A 22,930-nucleotide genomic window follows, 5' to 3' on the forward strand; every position below is an offset into this window, starting at 1 on the left:
TCTGCCTTCTGAGTGCTGAGATTAGAACCATAGCCACCATGCCTGGCCTTGGGGTACTATCTTAACCTCTCATCTATGTTTAACATTTTTTTTGGTCAGAATTTTCTAACAAATTTTCAGGCACTTTATGGAGGTGTGCTCTTACTTTCAACAATACAGGTAAATTCCCGTCATACAGTCTTATGTCCTTTCTTGGTATTTACAGGGTTATAGTAGGGTGAGTTAGTCGTGCCCTCAAATCAATACTCAGGGTGCTTTGGCTGGGATCTGTAGACATGCATAGGTCACAGAAACTCTCAGCCTAAGGTCCACGTTCCCAGCTGACATCAGCAAGAGAAACTTCTACCTCATTCTGGTTTTCATGCTCTAAGCACTAGTTTAAGCCAAGTATAGTGGTATAGTTCCAACACGTGGGAGGCTGAGCCGGGAGTCACAAGAGTTCAAGACCACACTGGGCTACATAGTGAGTTTGGGGACAGCCTGGGCTACCTAGCCACACAAAATGAAGACAGAACAAACAGAAACCTTAAATGTCCTTCTGTGGTACATTGGGCACCATTTCTTTACATTTTTGTTGTCCCCTTTTGTTTGATGGTTTCACTGTTTAAAATGGTCCCCAATCACTGATACTAAAGTAATGTGTAGTGTTTCTAAGTCAAAGTAAACTGTGAAGTACCCTCATGAGAAAAGACAGGTTTATAAACACATCAGTCAAGTCTGAATTAAAGCGCCCTTGGCCATGAGGGCAGTGTTAACAAAATATGCCCACCCTGTATCTTTTATCCAAAACCCACGTGAGGTAAGACCGGGGGTTCACTGAAGAGACTGTTGTGGACCGAGGCTAGTTGGAAAGGAGACCCCATGTCTCCTGCAGGGGCGATGGCTTGTTTCCACTAATCCACATCACAGCAACTTTCTGTTGAGTGGCCAGAACCGGCCACACTCTGGGTCCTCGGCAACAGGCTGCAAGGTCATGTGCCGAGGGGGAGTAGGGTGACTTCAGAAGATGGGAAATTCCCCTCACACTTGATGGTCTCCTCAGAATTTGCACCTTCCAGTTGTATCCTGAGTTATGGGACTGTCCTGACTTTTGCGTGCATTTTATTAGACATTTTTAAAATTCAAAAGTTTTGTAGATGCTCACAAACACAAATAATAAGGAATGGACTAATTGAGAAATGAAAAACCCTCCTTCCAAGCCCGACTCTGTACCCATCACTCCAGACGTGGACAATTTCCTCCACTTCCTCTCCGTGCATTCTTAGGGCCTATTACCCCTCTGCCCATCCTCACAACGAGCACTCCCCTTTGCACCCGCCCTTCTGTTCCAGAACAAGTGAGCTTGTGCACTGTGCATTGTAAGCACACAGCCCACTTAGTGTCAGCTGTCACACAGGAACAAGGTCGCGAGTACTGCCCCACAGCCTTGAGCCGTGATAGCTGGTGATGAGACCAAGGCTGATCTTTTCTTTGTTGTTGGTTCCCAAATTAAAACAAACGAACATACTTAACTTTTAAAGTTAAAATGAACTGGAAAATCTCTCATGTAGTTTGCTTCTAACAGAATCTGAGCTAAGAGAACATTGGCAATTACTCGGCACGCGGTGCCTTGTCCTTGCCCTAATCTGGAACCCGTGTGAGAAAACAATGTCTGCATCCCCAGGCTGGCCCACGGACTGTGGACTCTCTTCAAGATGATATAATGTCTCTTTTCCTTTGTTTTGTCCTTGTCTAAAAGCCGTCCACAGTCTCTGAGCAAACCAAAAGCGCACACCGCAGCCAGCCGCCTGCACCCTCACCATGCATGGCTGCATGCATTGCCTCATGCTTATGGGAAGCATGCCCCTGACATGATGCATGCCTGCATGCATTGCTCTGCACTCGTGTGGAGCCTGTCTCTGATACAAACACACACAGGGCTGCTCATTAGAGTTTTCCATTGTGTCCAAGAACAGGCAGCACCAAGGCCAACTACAAGTATTACTCACCGTCTGGACACATTTCCCCAGGCCCTTTCTGGCACTAGTGGATGATGATTTGTGGGGGAGCATTCTTTCCAGTCATTAGCTTTAGACTGAAAATTTTTTTTACAAGATATGTTTGTGGTGCTAACTCTAACTGTCCTATGCACATAGACTTTCTTAAGTAGGGCAGGGCTCCAGCACACTGACAGGGGACTTGGGCTATCAACGACTAAACAGCTTGGTGGAATAGAAGCTGCACAGTTTGCTGAGACCCTCCCAGAGGGCCTGTAAACGTTCCTTTGTGTTAGTGAAATAAAGAGTGGTTTCTATGCAAAAGATCCTTTGCATTTCAAAACACAGTGCTGGTTTCTGTGATTCATTTGCTTTGTTAATTTGCCACCAACTATGTGACTTTGACCAAAATTCCATCATAAAGATTGATATAGTTATTATTGTTGGATTTTAAAAAGCTTTATTTTAATTGTATACATATATTATATATTAGGGTTGTGTCATAGTTAACTGCCCCCCCCCTTAAGTATGTAGTGCCCATTGTGACCAGAAGAGGGAGCCAGGTCCTGTGGAACTAGAAGTACAGGCAGTTGTGAGCCAGCCTGTGGGTCATAGGAACTGTTTTTAACCTCCGAGCCATTTGTTTTGCTTTGAGGCTAGCAAGGTCTCATTGAGTTGTATAGGTTTGTCTCAAACTTGCTCGGTCTAAGTGTGCTATGTCTAGGAGATGGTGTACATCATTGTCCTGGCAGTACTGTCCAGGACAGCCAGGACTGTTACGCAGAGAAACCCTGTCTTGAACATTTGGAAAATGGGAAGGTTTTTACATCCAACATCAGTGCGTTGGAGTTTGACTTTAAAAACCCAAGCTTTTTAGTCAGACGGTCCTTGTTTCAAATCCCAGATCTTTTGAAAATAAAATAACACAAATTATGTAAGGTTCTTAACAAGAGCCTGTTTAATAAACGAGAACCACACAGTGGTTACTATCGCCATGAGCCACAGCAGCACTGGGCTCACCGGATGTGCTATGCTCTTATTCCCGATGCTCCCAGTCTGGGACGGCCCTTTCTTCTATCTTTGGCTGGAGCCTAGCCTTGAATGGCTGAGCATCTCCCCGGCCTGGGACAACACTGTGTCTAGGACCCTGGGAAGCTGCCCTAGGCCAAGCTCCGCTGATACTTTGTTCCCTCGCCTCCCTTCTGCAGTTCTGACAGGTGAATGGTATTGACCACAGCCTGGCCATTTAACAATGCTAAGCTAAAATGTTTGCCCAGAAGAATGCCTAGGTGCAGTAAATTTACAAATATAGCAACTTATAAACTATCATAAAAATGAAAATGAGCTGGGTGGTGGAGGCACACACCTTTAATCCCAGCACTTGGGAAACAGAGGCAGGTCTGAGTGTGAGGCCAGTATGGTTTACAGAGGGAGTTCTAGGATAGCCAGGACTACACAGAGAAACCCTGTCTCAAAAAACAAAACAAAAACAAAACAAAAAAAAAAAAACAAAAGAAGAAGAAGAGAAAGGAAGAAAGAAAGAAAGAAAAGCTAAATGTTAAAAAAAAATGGGCAAAATCCAAAAGTTCTGTTGTGGCTTTAAAAAAAAGCTTTGAAACATTGCAGATGTTATTTCTGAGCCAGGTTCAGCATAAGCTTTTTCATTTTTAACAAGAAGCCCCTGGAAAAGAAAAGCCCCTTTCCACAGTTGGAGAAGCAGTTCTCGGGCTGATTTCACATCCCACTAAAGTAGAGACTCTCTTGTGCCTGGTAACCTTTCCCAGTGATAGAAGGCAATGCCAAGGTTTAAACTAGAGTTGCCGGGCAGGATGTGTGTTCTATGGTGGGGTTTAAACAGGGCTTTGAACACAGAAGGGAGGAGAATGGACTCATGAGGGGGTACTTTGTGACGTCTCTTTTCTTCTGATTGTTTTAGAGGCACCAGAGACTGTGCAGCCGGGAGCCACGGCCCAGCCCGTGAGCTCACGCTCTTTGTCACACATAAAGCAACAACTTCAGAATGAAGAATGCTTCCACGGCAGGCTGAGCAGGGGGGCAGCAGAGAGACTTTTGGTGAAGGATGGGGACTTTCTGGTTCGAGAGAGCATAACGTCTCCTGGTCAGTATGTGCTGAGCGGACTACAGGGTGGTCAGGGAAAGCACCTCCTCTTGGTGGACCCTGAAGGCAAGGTAAGCCTGTGTTCTCGTTACACGTCACACTCTGCGTCTGCACGTCATATTCAGTAGAGGTCATACTCTGCATCCACATGTTTTATGTGTAGTAGAGGTCAGGTGCTACACGTTAACTTGTCCTTGACCACGAAGCCAAAACTAGTGGTGTGGTTAGAACTTGACGCCACTCTGGAGCATGGTGCGGGGGACAGTGTCTTTCTGCCTTTTTGGCTCTGCTCAGTGGACAAAGCTGTAGTTGTGGTGGACCCCAGAGGTGACTAACATAGCCACGTCACAGCAATGCAGAATGAAATGACACAGAGAACAGAACATGATTTCCTTAGTGATACTGAGAATTGTGGCTTTTTTAAGCATTAAGAAAACTGACAAACTTTTAGCTAAGATACAAATAAAATAGGAAACCCACTATGATGGGTATCATGTAATTAAGATCAAACAAGATTTCTATATGCAGCTATACGCCAGCAAATTGGATAAACTGGAAGAAATGGACAGGTGTCTAAAAACACAGCATACCCCAGGACTGAATACAAGGGAATGGAAAATCTAAACAAAATAAAATTGCTAGGAAGGTGGAGTCAGTCACCAAACCTCTGCCAGAGAAAGGCTCCAGGCCAAGTGGTTTTCCTGGCGAGTGATGTCTGGTGTCTAGAGAAGGAGCCTTGGCCCTTCACAAGCTCGGGCTGAGAGGACATGCGAACTCATCTTCTAAGGTGTTACCTGGACACCAAGGTCATAGAGTTGGTCTTCGTTCCTCAAACGATCCAGTCAAGAAAATCCCTCACAGATGTGCCCAGATGCTTGGGTTTTAGCTGATTCCCAGAGGTGGTCAAGCTGACAACCAAGATCAGCCATCAGAAATGGGAAGAAGAATAAAAATTGCATGATCGTCTCCATGAATGTAGAAAAGGCATTTGACTGAGCTTCACACCTTTCATAATGGAAACACACATCCACGGAAACAGGAAGAAATTAATAATAATAAAATTATAAAAATAGTAATAGATAGGACATAGTAAATGCCGTGTAGAGGAGTTCACAGCAGACAGCAGATGTTTATACAAACTTGTTGAGTTTCTGTGCACAAATGAAAACTACCCAGAAGGAAATGAAGAAAACAGTTACATTTATAAATGCCACCAACAGCAAAAAGGTACGTAGCAATAAAGTCAACCAAGAAGAAGAAATACAGCCAGGAGGTGGTGGTGCACACCTTTCATTCCAGCCCTCAGCAGGCAGAGGCAGGAGGATCTCTGAGAGTCTGAGGCCTGCCTCATCTACAAAGCTAGTTCTAGGACAGACAAGGCTACATAGAGAAACCCTGTCCCCAAAAACCAATAAAACAACAACAACAAAAGTATTTCTGCAGTGAGAACTATAAAACACTGATGGAAGGAACTAGAAAAAAATGCAAATAAATGGAAAGACATCTCCTTCGTGGGTTAGAAGACTAAGCATCATTAAAATGTTCGTCTACCCAAAGAGATCTACACATGCGATCATAATTCTTATAAAACTCCTGATGGCATTTTATAGACACAGGAAATCCTAAAATTTACAGTCAGCTGATACAAAGATGTCTGAATAACCAAAACACTTTGTTTTGAAAGAATAATAAGCTGAAGATCTCAAAACACATCACAGCATTCCATTACTCAAAATAGGAGTGTTGGCATAAAGTTAGACATTTAGACCAGTGGGACAGTGTAATGGACCCCAGACTAAATTCATGTGTGCAGTCAGTGATCTTTAAGATCACTAAATCTTCTCAAAGTAAACACTGGAGAAAGGAAACTCTCCAAATGCCGCTGAGAAACTGAATACACCACGCAACTGGATTCTTATACTGCTAACAAAAGTTAACAAGGGTCAAAGACTCAATTGCAAGACACAAGCCCACAAAATTCCAGGAGAGAGTGCAGGGGAGTGTCTCCATAATAATGGTCTTATTTGTTAGTTAAGATGGCCAGAAACCGGGCGATGGTGGCCGACACCTTTAATGCCAGCACTTGGGAGGCAGAGACAGGAGAGTCCTTGTGAGTTTAAGGCCAGCTCGGTCTACAAAGTGAGTTCCAGGATAGGCAGGACTGTTACACAGAGAAACCCTGTTTCGGAAAACCAAGAAACCAACGAACCAAAAGAAACAAACAAACAAAAAGACTGCGAGAATACAAGCATCAGCAGGCAAACACGGAGCAGTGGGTGTGTGCTAAACTAAAACGACCTTAATGCCAATCCCCACAATGAGACAAACGTCTGCAAGCTATGAGTTTACAGAGTTAATATCCAAAACACATAAGGAGAGTCTGCAACCCACAAAACAAAACATCTCTCCAGAGAAGAGAAAGCACACGGTTGAGTGACACATGGCGAAAAGTACCCAACATTTCTCATCAACACGAAATGCGAACCAGAGCCGCAGTGAGCGATACCTTAAGGCTACTAAGCTGGTTATTATCCAACCCTAAAAACAGAAAAACAGTTTCAAAGTTTCTCAGAAACTTAAAAATATCATGGCTGTGCAAAGTCGCAGCCTCACGTCCGGGTAGTTGTCTAGAAGAATGGAAATCACTTGTGCACGCAGCAGGGATAGTCCCGGAGCCAAGAAGTGGAAATCTTTTCAAAGTTCATGGATGAGAGGAGGAAGAAGATGTAAACTTACAAAGGAATACTATTCAGCATGCGAAGGACAGCCTGTCACATGCCGCCATGTTTACGCGGATGTTGAGAGCATTTGGTTAAGTAAAAACCAGCCAGTCCCTGGACAAATGTCACTGACTCCACTTAGATGAGGTATCTTATATAAAAGCACAAAATAGAATGATGGCTGCCACTGCCAGGGGAAACGAGCTGTGGTTCTCAGAGAAGCACAGTTTCAGTTGGAGAATGTTGAATTGACTTCAAATCTCATGTAATGGATTTTTTTTTAAATCATACAGTTTTTAAAAGTTTTTGTGGTTGCAATACAAATGTTGCAGGGCCCATCCAGTATATCAGGAAGTAGAAGTGGGTAAATAATGGGGTGAACACAGAGTGTGGTCGACTCTGCTGAAACAAAAGACAGACACCACTCAAGATCCCCAACTGAACTGCGGCCATGCAGAACCGCGGCCGGCAGGGTCACCGGGTGGAATTTCGTGTGTGCTCTCGTCTCTCTCAACTCAGAATACTTTATTTTTTTTTAATATTTATATATGTTATATATTTATGAAACATATAAACACAGAATTGTAAACACAATCACAAAAATAAATTGTTTTCTCAAGTTAATGGTAGTGGTTGGGCAGACTATGAGCCACATTTTGAAGATGGAGGATACAAAACAACCATGTAAAATCTCACCTTGATAAACGCTTCGAGGTCTTAAAAACAGGGACAATGTACCACTTGATTACAGCTCCCAAGACTGATACACTGTCTACCAAGTCACTGGAATTTACCAAATAAGCTAAGACGCTAAATGAGTCATATAGAGACAGTCCACATGGTGGCTCACAACTATCTGTAATGAGATCTGGTGCCCTCTTCTGGCGTGCGGCATACATGCAGAGACAACACTGTATACATAATAAGTAAATAAGTAAATAAATAAATAAATAAATAGGGTAAGGGGGAGATGATGAAATTGTTTATTAAGGAGGATAGTGTTAGGAATAATCTTAAGAGGAGCCTCTCTGCCGATGCAAATAATTCCAATCAGACCAAATTAGACCGAATAAAAGATGCCCACGTTTACTGCTGCGCCCCGGGATGGCCAGGAGAGCAAGGTGAGGGGAAGAGAGAGACAGATTGGGGGACCACGCAAAACCTGAGACCATGTGTTCTTTTTCTCTGGTAGCCTAAACAGCCTGTGGGTGTGGTCCTGACCCTCCCTGGGGAGGGATCAGGGCTTTTGGCGTTTTTTTCCAGAGGTGGAGTCTGGACCAAGGCAACTTCCAGGAGGAGGGGGCTTGAGATGGAGCTTTCTGCTCCATTGGCACCCCAAGGATGAATGACAGGGGCTGGGGTGACACTTCCAATAAGAGAGAATTAAAGACCATCTTTTCTTTACAACATATCTACTCTAGGGATATATTCCCCTCCAAGAAAATTGTTTACATCTTTCAGAAGAGCTGCTACTATTCAACCAAATATACGTATGCTTCCTTTCCCAGGTGAGGACCAAGGACCATGTGTTCGATGATATTGGCCACCTTATCAAATACCATATGGATAATAGTTTGCCGATCGTCTCTTCTGGAAGTGAAGTAAGCCTTAAACAACCAGTAAGAAAGGATACTAACCCAGGACTTTTGCATTCCAAGAAATGACAACCCCAGGCCCCGGGGCAGCAATGTCGGAAGAATATCCTTTATTTTCCGGAACAATGACAACGCAAACCTTTTCTCCAGAGAAAACAGGACACAGACTGTGAAACATCTTTCCGAGACCACCGTGGACTATGTCTTTTATAAAACAGAGAACTAAGAAAATGCCCTCTGAATATGAAAATCAGAGAAGAAGGATCTTGATCCATTTGAAAAGGAGTTATTCATATGCACGGAGGTCACTTTTCAAGGTCACATTGCTTCGATTAAAAGCACAACTACAATTTCATATGCTAAAGACAACTTGAACTGCTCAGGCAGTGGTATGTGCCTTCAACTTGATAATCTGGGAGACATTTTCATATGGGGGAGATTAGTTTCCAAGAGTTTTTGTGTTCAATAGCTACAGAACCAGTTGCCAAAAGAGTTAGTTTTTCCTTACTCTAAAAGCAAGGGGAAGCAATTTGATCAACAGTGTTGGCTTTACTCCATTTTCTGTTTAGCGGCACTGTTCGCTGCCACTGTACATGACACGGACACCAAGTTCAGGCTGCGTCTTTGCTTGTGGACATATGGAAGGTGTCCTCCTTCGGTCTCATTTGTTGATTAAAAGGTTGGGGCCCCAATTCACCGGCCAGTGTTCCTCAGTCTTTGCCATCTGAACGGTTCATATGCAGCATGAGACAAGTTCATGGGGCCAAATCTCTTGGCTATTTCTGATTTTGAGTACATGGCTATAAAAGATGGTCAACGAAACCAGTGTCCTTCACGCTCAGTCCCCACGGGTTCGTTCCATTCTTACGGAGAGGACAGGAGGTAATTTTAAGTATAGCAGACTTTCCTTTTGACTGGCTGCCACTGGATCCTAGCGTCATCTCTCTCTGTGTCCTGTCTCCCTCTCTGCCTGCGATCAGACAAAATGCAGTATGAGAAAACACACGGGACAACGGGCTTGGAACAGCCTGCCACACACAGCCCGAGGGTTAAACCGATGGTGAAATGAATTCCCAGAGGCTCTAGGCTCAGACTGGTCATCACTGTGGCTCTTGGCAGGGTGCTAAACCTGTCTGGAGTCCAGTTTTCTTGTTTCTGAGTCGAGAGAGCTCAGAGGTGCACTCTGAGGTCTGTTGCGATCCTAATATAGTTGTTCCCGTGTTAGAAGTTACTACTGAGAAGCAGCTAGCGTAGTTAAGGGTAAACATTTAGACTTTCCCTTTATTCTGTGTCTATACTCTACTGATAAAGGGTCTCAGCAAACCATCACTCACGTAGTTTGACCCCAAGTGTCTTAGTATTAAGCAGGTAACGTTGATGATCTGGTTGTTTTAGTAATAGCAGAAATGTTTCAGAGAGTTCTTACTTGCATCTGCATATAAAGACATGAAGACATGGTCATTACTGAAGGAGAGAGAGAGAGGGAGAGAGAGAGACAGACAGACAGATTAATCCTGAGTTTTCTGGATAGCTATCTCAATACCACTTAATTTTGGCTAAGTAGATACAACCTAACCTTTGCGATTATGATATATTTGGTAAGTTTTAAGTACAATATGGGCTAGTTTTTTGGATCGAAGTCATCAGAAATCCAGTCCAGTGAAGCCTGATGTTTTCGTGTAACAGCTCACCGTTTGATTTCTGCTGCCATTGACTTCTCATATAGGCTTCCTTCCCCCAGCTAGCAAATGGTGTACATTTCATTGATTTCCCCTGTATCTAGGTCTTCAGCATCTTTCTTCATAAAAGGATCAGTGTAGTGCTAGGAACGTGTAGGCAGGACAGGACTGTGGTCTCCTTCCAGCTGATGAACACAGACTGGGGGGCTGGGAGTTCCAGATGTAGGGCGCACTGGTGGTGTGAGCAGCACGTGTGGGCAGCCAGCACTGGACTCACGTGGTGCCGTAGCTAGGGAAGCAAGTAGTGCCCTTCCAGGTACTAAAGACACCGTTCACACGCCCGAAAGATGCAAGAGATGTCTGCATGCTGTTTTAATCTCATATCCTCAACCTCTATTTTAAAACGGTGGTTCATTTGCCTATAAATATCTGTAAATGACTTTTCTAAAAAAATAAATGATTATTGCTTTCTGACGACTGATAATAGAAGTCTGGTATTTGGGACTTGGAAATGTTAGCGTATGTGTGGTGGATCAGCGTCTTGGCAGGAACAGATGCTCCCTCGAACTGGGTAATGTGAGGAGAGATTAATAAGGGGGTTTTTAAGATTTGCTTAAAGTAGAGAGAAACCGCGATAGAATGCAGTGCTCTAGGGCCCAGTAGAAGGTAGAGGGTGAGAGCAGTTACAGAGCCCAGAGGAGAGCTGATGGCTGCGTGCAGGGGCTGTGGACGGTCCTGGGGTGGGCTGGGGTCACAGCTGATCCTGGTGGTGCAAAGGAGAGGACTAGCTAAGAGCATTGATAACCTGCTTTTTTCCTGCTGCTCTGCCCCTGACCTGCTGGGTTTCTTCACTGCCTGAGATAAGCTGAAGGCAGAGTGAGGGAGCTTGTTGATGTTTTCTTAAAGGTTGGCTTCCCAGAGCACAGCAGAGGGATTCCAGGGAAAGCAGGGTCCCCTTCCTGGGGTTCTTAGTCTCCTTAGTAACAGAATCTAAGAATGAACTCCAAGGGAAGCTTGAGGACAATTGTACAAGAGGTCAAAGAAAAGGCCATGGCAGGCAAGCTGTAAATCACTGTAGCTGCCCAGAGGAGGAGAAAAAGCCATGGTAGTTGAGTTAAGTTGGAGTACAGGCCAACCACACGGTGGACCGGCAGCCAGATGGTGGGGAGGGGAGCTTCAGAGAAATACTGGAAACCCTCCAAGTCCCAGGGAAAACAGATGTGGGTTCTGGCCAGCATCCAAAAGCAACGAATGAGCAGGAGCTGGGAAAGTTACACCTGCTTGCATGAGGACACACAAAGGCAGGTGGACCCAACAGAACTTCATGGCATCTCTCGATTGAGTACGCTAGGGGACAGAACTTCTGGAAGGAAAAGTACACATCTCAACAAAGAGCAAACTATTCCTCTTGTCTTTCCATCTTTGCTACAGTATTCCCCTGTGCACCGCAGCGTGGGACACCAGATGTAGTTTGGTTGTGAAGTGTGCCCAAGTCTCATTATAACAGACAGCTAACCTTGATTCACCTTCAATAAATGCCGTTTACCCGAATGCCTTTCACTGATCTTTTCTGGACCCAGTAGCTTCCTTTATTCGCTCATTCCTTCATGAATTCCCCAATAACACGGTTGTTCTGAGTGCCGAGCATGGGCCATGAAGCGTGATGATAAATGCTTAAGAAATACCTCCAGATGTTCATATTGTTCTGAGTGAAGCAGACCTGTAATAACTGACTACAATAGAAAAGAAATCCATCTTCTTTTGGAGCAGGTATGCACACTGTGTACGTGTGTGTGTGTGTGTGTGTGTGTGTAGCCAAATCCAGTTCTGCTAAGTGAAGTGTGTCCTGAGGCTGAGCAGTGAAGGAGGGGCAATGGAGGTGAAAGGCAGCACTGGCTCCACGGCAGCGATCCAGGGGACCATGGGAAGGTCAGTCTTGGGATTGCAGTGTTTCTCTGGATCACGCTCATTCGGTATCAGATGCCCCGCTGAGGGGTCGGGGCAGGCATTTCGAGGATGGGATGGCTATTGGCAGAGCAAAACTAAGCACATTTGGAAGGCCTTGGACTAGTATTTTACTCCACATGGGTGCAAGGTTTAAAAGGATGTGGTAATCTACACTACCAAGTTCTTCATATTCATCCCTTACAAAAGAAGTCAGAGATCGTAATTGCAACAGAACTCAGGGGCTACAACCTGTGTCCATGGTAGGTCCAGCCACCCACCTCAATATGCAAATCAAGGGAGACAAACGTGGAAAGCAAAAATGAGATTTATTCAATGTGGTTATGACTTCCAAGTTCAATGCTATAATGGGATTTAACGATAGGCTAACATCCGAGGGAATTCAAGTACGTAGTGAAGAAGCACCAGGGAGCAGGTACAATCTTATCAGTAAAGAAACACAAATTTAAACAAGTCAAGACTGAATATAAGGCCAAATTTAACAACCATCGTCTACCTCTGGACGGGCAAACGCTCCGCCGTATCTAGGCAACCGTAAGCCCGCCCTCTCAGAGGGCTTTTGTGATTGGCCTACGACTTCTCCAATGGGACTCCGGGAAGCTTCCCGCCGCTACTGGCGCCCTCTTCGAACAGCCGCGCTCAGGCAACTGCGGGCGACCTCTCAACCGACCATGTGGGGGGCGGGTCTTCCGCCCTGTCGCTCCGCCCAGTCGGCCGGCCCGTCAAACGGCGGCGGCGATTGGAGGAGGTGGCTGCTCATCGAGTGGCGGGGTTCGCGGGCTAGGTTGTACCGGGAAGGTGCTGTCAGGCTGGAAGTAGTGGTAGCGGGTTGCTGGAGGGCGCTTCGGTGACTGCAGCCTCACGGCCGGGCGGACTGCTGCAGGATTGGGAGTCGCCTTCGAGTCTTCTGCACTGGGGCGACTGTGCACGCTGGCTCCCTGCCCGGCCCTCGACCCCAGCACTGCACCCGCAGACCCGTGCGCCCCCCGGGTTCCTGGGCGCCGGGCCCAGCTCTTTGGTAAGGGTGCTGCGTGAGTGAGTACACTAGGTGGAGGGAGCTTCCTGTATTTTCGGGTTGCTGTCCTCTGCCCACCCTGGTTTGTCCAAGCTGTTATCGGTCCACGAATCGCCAGAGGTTGTCATCATTTCTGTCTACGGCTGTTTGCCTACCCCACCAAGTTGCTTCTCCGTGCCCTTTGTATCCGAACAACACTTGAAAGTGTCTGAAACAACCTGTTGCGTTTTGGCTGTTTCCATTCTGTAAGAGAAGCTAGCGTGTGAGCTAGCGAGCGGGTGCGGTTTCCTAACGCCCAGGGCACTTACCCTTGTAGTAGTTAGGACTTTTGGTCTGACTTAAGCTGAATCTCACCTTATAGCTTCATAATACGCGACTGTTTTTATGTAAAGACTGAAGTTTGAAGCCACAAGCAAAGAGTAATAAGACGAGCGCTCTGGAAGGGCACAGAATGGACTTTTGATGGAGCTGGCGTCTAGAGGAGGGCGGAGTCCTCATCTCGGAGACGTCAACTTTCCCACAGGCAGTTACAGCCACTCCTTTCTCACACCCACGCTGTTTTTTTTTTTTAACCCTGTTTCATTAGTAAAGAAATGGAAGCAGTTTAAGATTGCACAGCTGCCGGAGTCCAGGTTTTTGAATAAGGACCTTCAGTGCTAATTGCTTACAACCATATTGCATCCTTTAAGGTCTATCTAAAGGTCCTTTCTACTGCTGCTGGAGAGACGGTTCAGTGGTTAAGAGCTTGTCAGTGCTCTTGTCAGAGGATGTGTGTTCATTTCTTAGCACCCGCATTGTGTGTCGTGTGTGTGTGTGTGTGTGTGTGTGTGTGTGTGTGTTGGGGTTGATGATGACCAGAAAACTACCAGGGACACCAGAAAACGACCAGGGATAACACTGACGAGAAAATAAGTGTTGGGTCAAAGGTCTGTCTGATCTGAGTCTGGACATGCTTTTTATATTCTTGTAACTGGGGTTAGAAAAAGTTCCCTGGCTAGAATGAAAATGTTAACCAAGTAGCTGTATTTTAAAAAGCACACGATCCATGTAGTCTATTCCTTGATTTTTTTTTTTAAAGTGGTTAGCCCTCTGGTCAAATATAGGAGTAAATCATTGTTTATACTAATGCATGATTTTGCCATATTCACCCAGAGGCAGTTTTACGAGGGCACACGCTCATTTTGTATTGATGCTTTTCAACATGATTATCTGGTCATATTTCACCAGCAGTTTATTAAAGCCATGAAAAACATGGTCAGTGTTGTGTGACTGTTTTCAATGCCGTAGTTGAAGATGGCGCTTTATTACTTACATTAAACTTGCTGAATTCTTCATGAACTTAACCTCTGTTTTTGTATGTTGCTATGTGTATGAGATGTATGTGTGTTTATGTGTGTATTTATATGTGTAAATATGGCTATGCTGGTGTCATGCCATGTGTGTAGAGGTCAGAGGACAGCCTCTGGTGTCAGTCCTTGGTTGCTGCCTTGTTTGAGACAGTCTCTGTCGCTGTTCCAGTGTGTAGGGCATGCTAGCTGGTCAATGACCTTCTGGACAGTCTCTGAAGCTGGAATTACAAATGCCTGTGCTGTGTCTGGCTGTAATGTGGGTTCTGAGGATTTGAACTTGGTGTTCAAACTCAAATGCCAAGAATTTTGATGCACTGAGCCATCTCCCAAGCTTGAGCTTAGACTTGTTAAATGAGCATTTATATTTCTTTCTAAAATGAATTCTTGTGCTATTTTCCCATCTTAAGTTATCATCTCATTTTCTTGGAAAAAAGCTTTTTGATACTTTCCTTTTGATTAGGTGTTTTGTAAGTTTTACAATTTTTGTAATTTTATCCCTTGATTTTGTTTGTTTTTGAGATAGGGTTTCCTTGTTTAGCTGCCCCCCTCCCCCAACCTCCTAAAACTTGCTCAGACTGACCTTGAACTCACAGAGATCTGCCTACTTTTGCCTCCTAAGTGCTGTGATACATACTATTTGGCTTACGACTGATGTTTTTTGTGTTATACAGTTTTAAAAAATGTATTTTTATTTTATGTGCATGGGTCTTTTGCCTGCAAGGTTATCTCTGCATCACCTGCATGCTCAGGGTCTGTGGAGGACAGAAATGGGCCTCCTGTCTCCTGGAACTGAAGATACAGATATCATGTAGACACTGGGAACGGATCCTGGGTCCTCTGCTGAAGGCACAAGTGCTGTTGACCACTGAGCCGACTCTCCAGGCCCAACTTTTCCCCACGTCTTTAGGGTGATAGATTGAAGGATATCTCTGTTTCCATCGTCTGAGACTCTGTCTAGGCATGATGTCTGCTTGGAGCAATGACCTGAACCCAGAGATGTAAGAGTAGTGTCTTCCCCTCGCCACATCAGCTGGCTTAGGTTACCATATTCTGATCTCTATTTTATGATGTATACAAGAGAATTCCAGCAGGGCCCCGGGAGAGACAGGCTTTCATCCCCCAGTGATGTCTGGTTAAAAGCCCAAATTTTGGGTTCACATTTTAACAGCTATAAAATAGTCTGTATTTTAAAAGTAGTGTTGTGTCATAATTAATTGAATTGGTCTCTTTTTCTTAGTGTGCAAATGGGACTACATCGTATAGTACAGGGTGTCTTAGATATGATAAAGGGGGTTAACAGTTACGAAGTTTGTGATGTAGTTCGCAACTGTTACCAAAAGGGGGTTATTCTTTATGGCAAAATGCACTGAGTTGCTGGGTCCGAATGCTTCTTATGTGACTCACTTTAATGACTTTTTACAGTCTGGAAGTTGTGAATGACTTGTGGCTCAGACCACACGTGGAAGTACATGTCTCTGGTGGGAGGAGCCTAGATTCTTAGCCACGCCTTTGGTAGCACATACTTTTTTTTTCTTTTGTTCAGAAATTATTCAATAATTTAGAATTTGGGGATTTTAGGTTCTTGTGTATAATTTAAATAATCAGAAGCCTGTCTAGCGTTAGTAGTTGCTTCCCTGGAGCCTCTGCTAGCATAGCCCACAGTCTGTCCTTGTAGTATTTTGCCAGACCGTGATTGCTGAAGAGGGAGTCCTGGAACCCTCAGCTTTTTGGTGTGTAAACAGTTTCTGGGTAACAATCACTAGTTCAACTGAGGAGCTGCTTTTTTGGAAAACATGAAATTTGTATTTGTGGAATTCAGAGCATAGAGCAGAGTCTCCAGGACCTTCACTGTGTGTGTTCAGTGCGTAGACTTGAGACTTCAGTTGAGCTGATTCTTAAGATCGCTGTGTTCGGACTTTCTAGTTTGTTAGTGTTCTGAGTTTTTGTTTGCAGACATCTTACTGATGTAAGTACCTTCTAGCCACTTGGGAAGCCTGGTCACTGTCTTAATGATTCTTTGCCCTTTTTCTTTGCTGTGAATTGTTGTCATATGACTGTTTTGGGAGTGACAGTTCTCCCTCCACCCCCAGGAGGACCATGTCCTTGGAGTTTGGCAGTGTAGCACTGCAGACACAAAATGAAGACGAAGAGTTTGACAAAGAAGACTATGAAAGGGAAAAAGAGGTGAGTTCCTTGGAAAGAAAGCCCTGAGCCCAGTGTTTAACAACTGGTCATGATTATGTCATCTTGTGTTGTTTTGAAGGGATTTATAATTCATTAAATTTCAACAAAGCAAAACTTACAGCCTGATTAATACTGGACTTTTAAATGACAGAGGCACAGGGCCTGGAAAGATGGATATGTCGTCTGGGTCATCCATCTTTCCCTCCCACGATTCCTGTCAGTCTGCAGTTGCATATTGATATTGAAATTAGCCTTGTTTTGTTAATTTTAGTGTATGCTTTTGCATCTGTTAGGAGCAGAGATCCGCTCCCTAGAGAGTCACTAGCCCATTAGCAGAGCTTAAGGGCTCCTAGGCCATTGCTCTTGCTGCCGTTCCCATCACCTGTCAGAGCCCATCTGGCCACTCAGATTCCCTGGGGGACATCTCATTGTCACCTCCTTGATTCCGGGAGGTGGAGTCCTGAAAGGCAGGTGTGCTCTGTGGAACCCGACGCTGCGAGTGGGTGCAGTGATTTAGGGTTTGCTCTGCATCCATCAGCTGTGACGTGTGCATGTAAACCCGACACCCTTGTGGGAAAAGTCGTTAGTCCCGCTGCCATGCTGTCCCCTCCCCTCAACATGATTCGTGTGCTATTTAAGAAACTCATTAAGTGGAGGAGTAGGAAATCTCTGTGTACCCTCACGCATCGGCTGCAGGGCCGCTGTGTAGTGTCTGGTGTGTCGGGCAGCGTGGTCCTGATGTGACTCTCCTGACTCAGTTGCAGCAGCTCCTCACAGACCTCCCTCACGACATGCTGGATGATGACCTCTCCTCTCCTGAGCACCACAATTCTGACTGCAGCGTGGATGGCAGAGCTGCAGAGTAAGGACCTGGAATCACCTCCTCTTGTTTATCCCCTCCATAAACCTTCCTTTGATTCTCTGCTGATGATAATGTAAACTTTAGACTGGTTTGTGAAGCTTTTGGGTTAAGGTTAGAGGAAAAATAAATACGAGAATCTTGGGTTTCTTTGTGTTATTTCTGGCCAAATATGGTAGAGTATAGATCTAAATGTGATTTTTTTTTTCAAGACTGCATCTTTCTGAGGAACTGGAGAGGAAGTGGATTGAGCATGACATACTGCCCAAATCTCACCTTGTGAATGTAAGTGCCGTTGTGAGCACAGTGTTGCTGCGGGGTGGGTAGATCTCAGTGCTTTTTACTCTTGTTGACTAATAGGACTGTACTGGCCTTATATTTTGGAGAACAGTGCGGCAATGGTTGGGAAGAAAATCGAGGTAAAGCTGAAGACCAGCATCTTGTGTACCATTCCGGAGAAGCCGGAGATGAGGGCGGAAGTGGCTATAGCCCTCCAAGTAAACGCGAGCCAGCAGATTTGTATCACCTTCCTGAAGACTTCAGGCCATACACCGGTGGTCAGAAGCAGGAATTTCACAAGCAGGCAGCCGGTGTTGTGACATTTTCAGATCCTCAGAGAGACAAGTTTCAGGTGTTGTGAGAATTTGACGTTGAAGAATTAGTGTGTAGACGTGTACTTGGGTGGTGGTTGTGTGTTTAAGGAAGTGTGTGGATGCATGACAAAGTGATTTACAACAGTTTTTCTGAATCTGCTCACCCAGGTTCCTGCTCAGTTAGTTTTCTGTTTATAATCGAATGTGATTGCGATGCCAAGCCTGGTGTTCAAAACAGAAGCTTTTGGGAAGTAGTCATTTAGACAGTAAAGGTGTAGCTCCTCCTTTACCGCATCTGTCTTCCGTGAGACTGCTGCCCTCAGAAGCACGCTGTTCTTAAAGTAGCGATTTCCTGTAGATCATGACATTTAATTTCCTTGGCTTCGTATTCAGTTTCATACTGAATTTAAATCTAACGCTTGCAATCCAGGTCCTGCTTTGTGTGATCCGTGTCACGGCTGTAGACGGCGTGACTGTGAAGGGAACACGCTGTGTACTGACTGTGGCATCAGGAGACAGCGTGTCTTAGAATTTCACAATGACAAGAAGCGGCTCATTTTCCCAATTGCTATTCTGTATCATTCGATGACATGATTTTTTTTTGGGGGGGGGTCCATTAAAAGGTAGGTATTTTCTCCTCATCTCTGGAAAATGTTATTCTCTGAAAAATAATTGACAATTTCCTGTATGTGAGATGTTATCACATGCTCTCATTTATTGAACACGTGTATATTTTATGTTCCCAAGATGGTGACATTATCGTCACCATTTGTGGCACAAATCTCATTGCAATTCTTTAAGTTTTATTTTTGAAATTGACTCCATTGTATACTCAAGAGAACTAGGAAGCAATTTATACTATTCAATAATAGTGGGTTCTATTTTTGAGCAAAAATGTCTATGAATATTTGGTCATGGGCTGGGGATGTTGTAGGTCAGTTGGTAGAATGTTTGTCCAGCATGCATGGGGTTCTTGGTTCAATCCTCTGTATAGTATAAGCCAGGTGTGATGGTGCACATCTGTATTCCAGCACTTGGAAGGTGGAGGGCGGTGCCTAGTAGAGGACTTTTGGAAGAAAAGCCAAATCGTAATGTTAATTTTATTTGTCATTTTTTAATAGCAATTTGGTTCATCTCAGGGACCCAGCTGTCAAGCTTTAGAGCCGTATAAAGTGATCTATAAACCGTACCAGTCTTCTGGCCAGAGCACTAGCTCACCAGCCCAGGAGATAGCAGCAAGTGACATGTTTGATGACCTGCAGCAACAATTTTTAGGAGCCAATGAAAGTAGGTATTCTGTTTATATTTATTTATTTGACTGTTACTGTTTTGTTTTTTTGAGCCTTGTTGTGTTGCCCAAGCTGGCCTCACACCCTTGGCAATCCTCCTGCTTAGAGCTGTATTACTACACCCAGCTATATTAACATAATCGGGGAATTTTGAACACTTAGTGAATGTTTATATTTAATTATAGAATTAACATTTTTAAATAATGATAATAGAAATGATGACATTTAAAAGAGCCCTTATTTCCTTATAGTAAATGTATATACTGAGATATTTATGAGCAAACTAATAAGCACTTTAATATTTATTTTAAAATATATAGTTTATTAAACTAGGAAGTGGTGGTTCACCTATAATCTTAGGAGGAACGACAGGAGGATCTGGCACCAGCTGAGACCAGCCTAAGTGCATAGAGCAGTCAAGACAGACTGATTACCCAGTGAGGGTATTCAAGGCCAGCCTGTGTGCACAGTGAGGGCATTCAAGGTCAGCCTGTATGCACAGTGAGGGCATTTAAGGTCAGCCTGTGTGCACGATGAGGGCATTCAAGGTCAAGGTCAGCCTGTGTAGACAGTAAGGGTATTCAAGGCCAGCCTGTACACAGCAGTGAGGGCATTCATGGTCAGCCTACATTGCCTGGTGAGACCGTGTACCCTGTCTCAAACATGCCAAGGGCTGTGGTTGCAGCTCAACGGTAGGGGACATGTATGTTTTTTGTAAGGCCCTTGTTTTCATTCCCAGCATCTCTCAAGAGAAAGTGTTTGTAGGGAAGGTAAAATAAACCTGCTATGAGTCCATTGTGCTATGCCCTCTAATGTAGCATTATTTGAAATTGAAATGTCAGAGGAAAGTTTTAGCACTGAATATTTCAGTCACTCTGAACTTAGAGTTTCTCATCTGCTTTGGAACACAAACACACTATCTCACTAGTCTTGGGTTTCTCACTTGTAGACATGTGTTTAATGAATCAGTTATTAATTTCTTAATGTTTCTTTTACTCATATTTTTTTATGTGATGATTGGACAAATCTATTATATTCAGAATTGATGTTGGTTTCAGGTTTAGTTATATATAATTTGCTCCCATCTCAGTCACTATTCTATTGCTGTGAAGAGACACCATGACCAAGGCAGCTCTTGTAAAGCTCTTGCAAAAGAAAGCATATAATTGGGACTGGCTTACAGTTTCAGAAGTTTAGTCCATTATCATCAAGGCAGGGAACATGGCAGCCTGCAGGCTGGCACTTGGAGCAGTAGCTGAGAGCTACATCATGATCCATATTTAGGCAAAGAGAAAGGAGGCACAAACAGGCAAACTGACTTTGGGCTTCACATGGGCTTTTGAAACTTCCAAGTCCACCCCCAGTGACACACTTCCTCCAACAAGGCCACTCCTCCTAGTCCTTTTAGTTCTTTCAAATAGTGCCACTCCCTGGAGACTAAAGATTCAATAAGTAGACCAGGATGGCCTTGAACTCACAGACCCCTATCTGCCTTTGCCTGAATGGTGGGATTAAAGACGTGTACCACCAGGCCTAGACTTAAGTTTTTTTTTTTTTTTTTTTTTTTTGGTGGTTGTTGTTGTTGTTTTAATTTAGAAAAGAGTATAAATTATTTTGTTGATAAATATTAAAAATTTTTAATGTGACTTTATTGATCATAAGCTTCCAGAAGCATTAGTCTAGTGGGAAATGAAGAATGTCATTATGGAAATGAAGTATTATTCTTATATCTGTCATTTTTCTTTTTCTACCAGTTTAAATATTCTCTATGGTGACTTTGTTTCTGATGAAGACATCAGAGCTCATTCCTCTTGTTATTAGTTAATGAATATAGCTGCTATGTGCCAGTATAAACATAAAACAATGTCTTTACCCTTCGGCTAAAGAGGATACTTTGACAATTTGTCTAGCAGTCTCTGTGTTTGTGTCTGACGAGAGCACGTTTCTTCATTGCAGCTGTGTTAGTTGTCCACACGGGTAGTGAGTTCGTGTTTAACCTGAACCCAGAGGCCTTCTCCTTCCTGGTGGTGACCCATAGTAAAGCGTGTAGTTGTCCTGCAGTAGAGTCCACTCGTGTCAATGAGACCAAAGCCAAACAAGATGCATATCCTCACTCCCCAATGCTCTCCGATACATTCTGTAGCATCTGTCTTCTTGTTCAGAAGGACGATAGTCGGCATTCACTGGTTTCATGATAGTTCACCAAGTTGTTTAAAAAGCTTGAAATACACTACCCTAGCTAATCACAGACTTATATTTTAGTATGTTTTTTATCTAATAAATTGTCTCTAATTCCAAAGCAGACTCTGCAGAAAATATACATATTATTCAACTCCAGGTTCTTAACAAAGCGAAGGAGAGACAGCTGGACAGCTTAGTTGAAAAGCTGAATGACAGTGAACGCCAGATTCGGTATCTGAACCACCAGCTTCTCATCATCCAAGGTGAGGCAGCGCTGGCTCGGAGCCCCTTGGAGCTTTTTCTGATGCAAAAGAGCGGGGCTGCTGGCTTCTGATAAATTCATCTTACTCTGTTCTAATTCCTTGTGCCCTCATTTCACCCAGGGAGAGGGCGCACGTGAGTTGTAGGAGATCCCAGGCCCAGGCTGCACTTCTGTGAGTAGTGTGTGCAGACTCACTGTGTACTCCCCTGAGTACTGGGATCAGTACTGCTCACTGTGTAGTCCCTGAGTACTGGGATCAGTACTGCTCACTGTGTAGTCCCTGAGTACTGAGATCAGTACTGTGTAGTCCCTGAGTACCGGGATCAGTACTGCTCACTGTGTAGTCCCTGAGTACTGGAGTCAGTACTGTAAGTCCCTGAGTACCAGGATCAGTACTGTGTAGTCCCTGAGTACTGGGATCAGTACTGCTCACTGTGTAGTCCCTGAGTACTGAGGTCAGTACTGTGTAGTCCCTGAGTACTGGGATCAGTACTGCTCACTGTGTATTCCCCTGAGTACCAGGATCAGTACTGTGTAGTCCCTGACTACTGGGGTCACGGGTGTGTACAACTATGACCTGCCCTAGGGTACCATTTTGATTGGCACGAGCTTGTATCTGTAACCTCTTATGAACAGATGCTGGAAGTATTGGGAATCTTTTTGCCATGAAGGGATCCAATAAGGGATTAAAAGCAGCGTAGTTGGTTCTGTGAATTATTTTTGGTGTCAATTTTTTTAATAAATTTTTTGTTTCGTTTTTTGTTTTTTTTTTCTAAAGCAACTAAAACTCAATTTTCTGAGTTGATTTTCATTCAGATATAGATCTCATAGAGGTTGTGACAATTATGGTCCCACAGTAGTGACAGTATATATGTAAATATCTTTCATGTTCCAGATGAGAAAGATGGCTTGACCCTCAGCCTTCGGGAATCCCAGAAACTCTTTCAGAATGGAAAGGAAAGGGAGATCCAGCTTGAAGCACAGATAAAAGCGCTAGAGACCCAAATTCAAGCATTCAAAGTCAGTGAAGAAAAGGTAAGACTATAGCTTTATTCAATGCAGCTTTAGTTTGGAGACTGGAGTGGTGGCTCAGCAGTTAAGGCCCTGGCTGCTCGTTAGAGGATGAGGGTGCAGTTCCCAGCAC

General features: G+C 44.2%; 2 protein-coding genes across 10 annotated transcripts in view; both read left to right on the forward strand.

Annotated features, from left to right (window-relative positions):
* Window positions 1-10,549, forward strand: part of Shc4 (SHC adaptor protein 4) — a 91,378-nt gene extending 80,829 nt beyond the window's left edge. Inside the window, exons 11-12 of the mRNA XM_050134230.1 lie at window positions 3,913-4,166; window positions 8,324-10,549. Coding sequence (XP_049990187.1) covers window positions 3,913-4,166; window positions 8,324-8,479 — 410 coding nt within the window. The 3' untranslated portion in view covers window positions 8,480-10,549. The remainder of the gene's footprint in view (window positions 1-3,912; window positions 4,167-8,323) is intronic.
* Window positions 10,550-12,523: 1,974 nt separating this feature from the next.
* Window positions 12,524-22,930, forward strand: part of Cep152 (centrosomal protein 152) — a 59,229-nt gene continuing 48,822 nt past the window's right edge. For 2 of the 9 annotated variants that reach the window (XM_050134181.1, XM_050134183.1), the window contains exons 1-8: window positions 12,527-13,072; window positions 16,509-16,602; window positions 17,361-17,464; window positions 17,674-17,746; window positions 17,853-18,092; window positions 19,176-19,341; window positions 21,644-21,787; window positions 22,682-22,821. In XM_050134181.1, the coding sequence (XP_049990138.1) occupies window positions 16,516-16,602; window positions 17,361-17,464; window positions 17,674-17,746; window positions 17,853-18,092; window positions 19,176-19,341; window positions 21,644-21,787; window positions 22,682-22,821 (954 nt within the window). In that variant the 5' untranslated portion in view covers window positions 12,527-13,072; window positions 16,509-16,515. Of the gene's footprint in view, window positions 13,073-16,508; window positions 16,603-17,360; window positions 17,465-17,673; window positions 17,747-17,852; window positions 18,093-19,175; window positions 19,342-21,643; window positions 21,788-22,681; window positions 22,822-22,930 lie in introns of those variants that run through there. The other 7 variants (XM_050134179.1, XM_050134180.1, XM_050134175.1 and 4 more) reach the window with 7 other exon arrangements.

Source organism: Alexandromys fortis, unplaced genomic scaffold (genome assembly GCF_014885135.2).
Source record: "Alexandromys fortis isolate MF-2015 unplaced genomic scaffold, M_Fortis_MF-2015_v1.1 scaffold_6, whole genome shotgun sequence".
In the NCBI taxonomy this organism is placed as follows: Eukaryota; Metazoa; Chordata; class Mammalia; order Rodentia; family Cricetidae; genus Alexandromys; species Alexandromys fortis.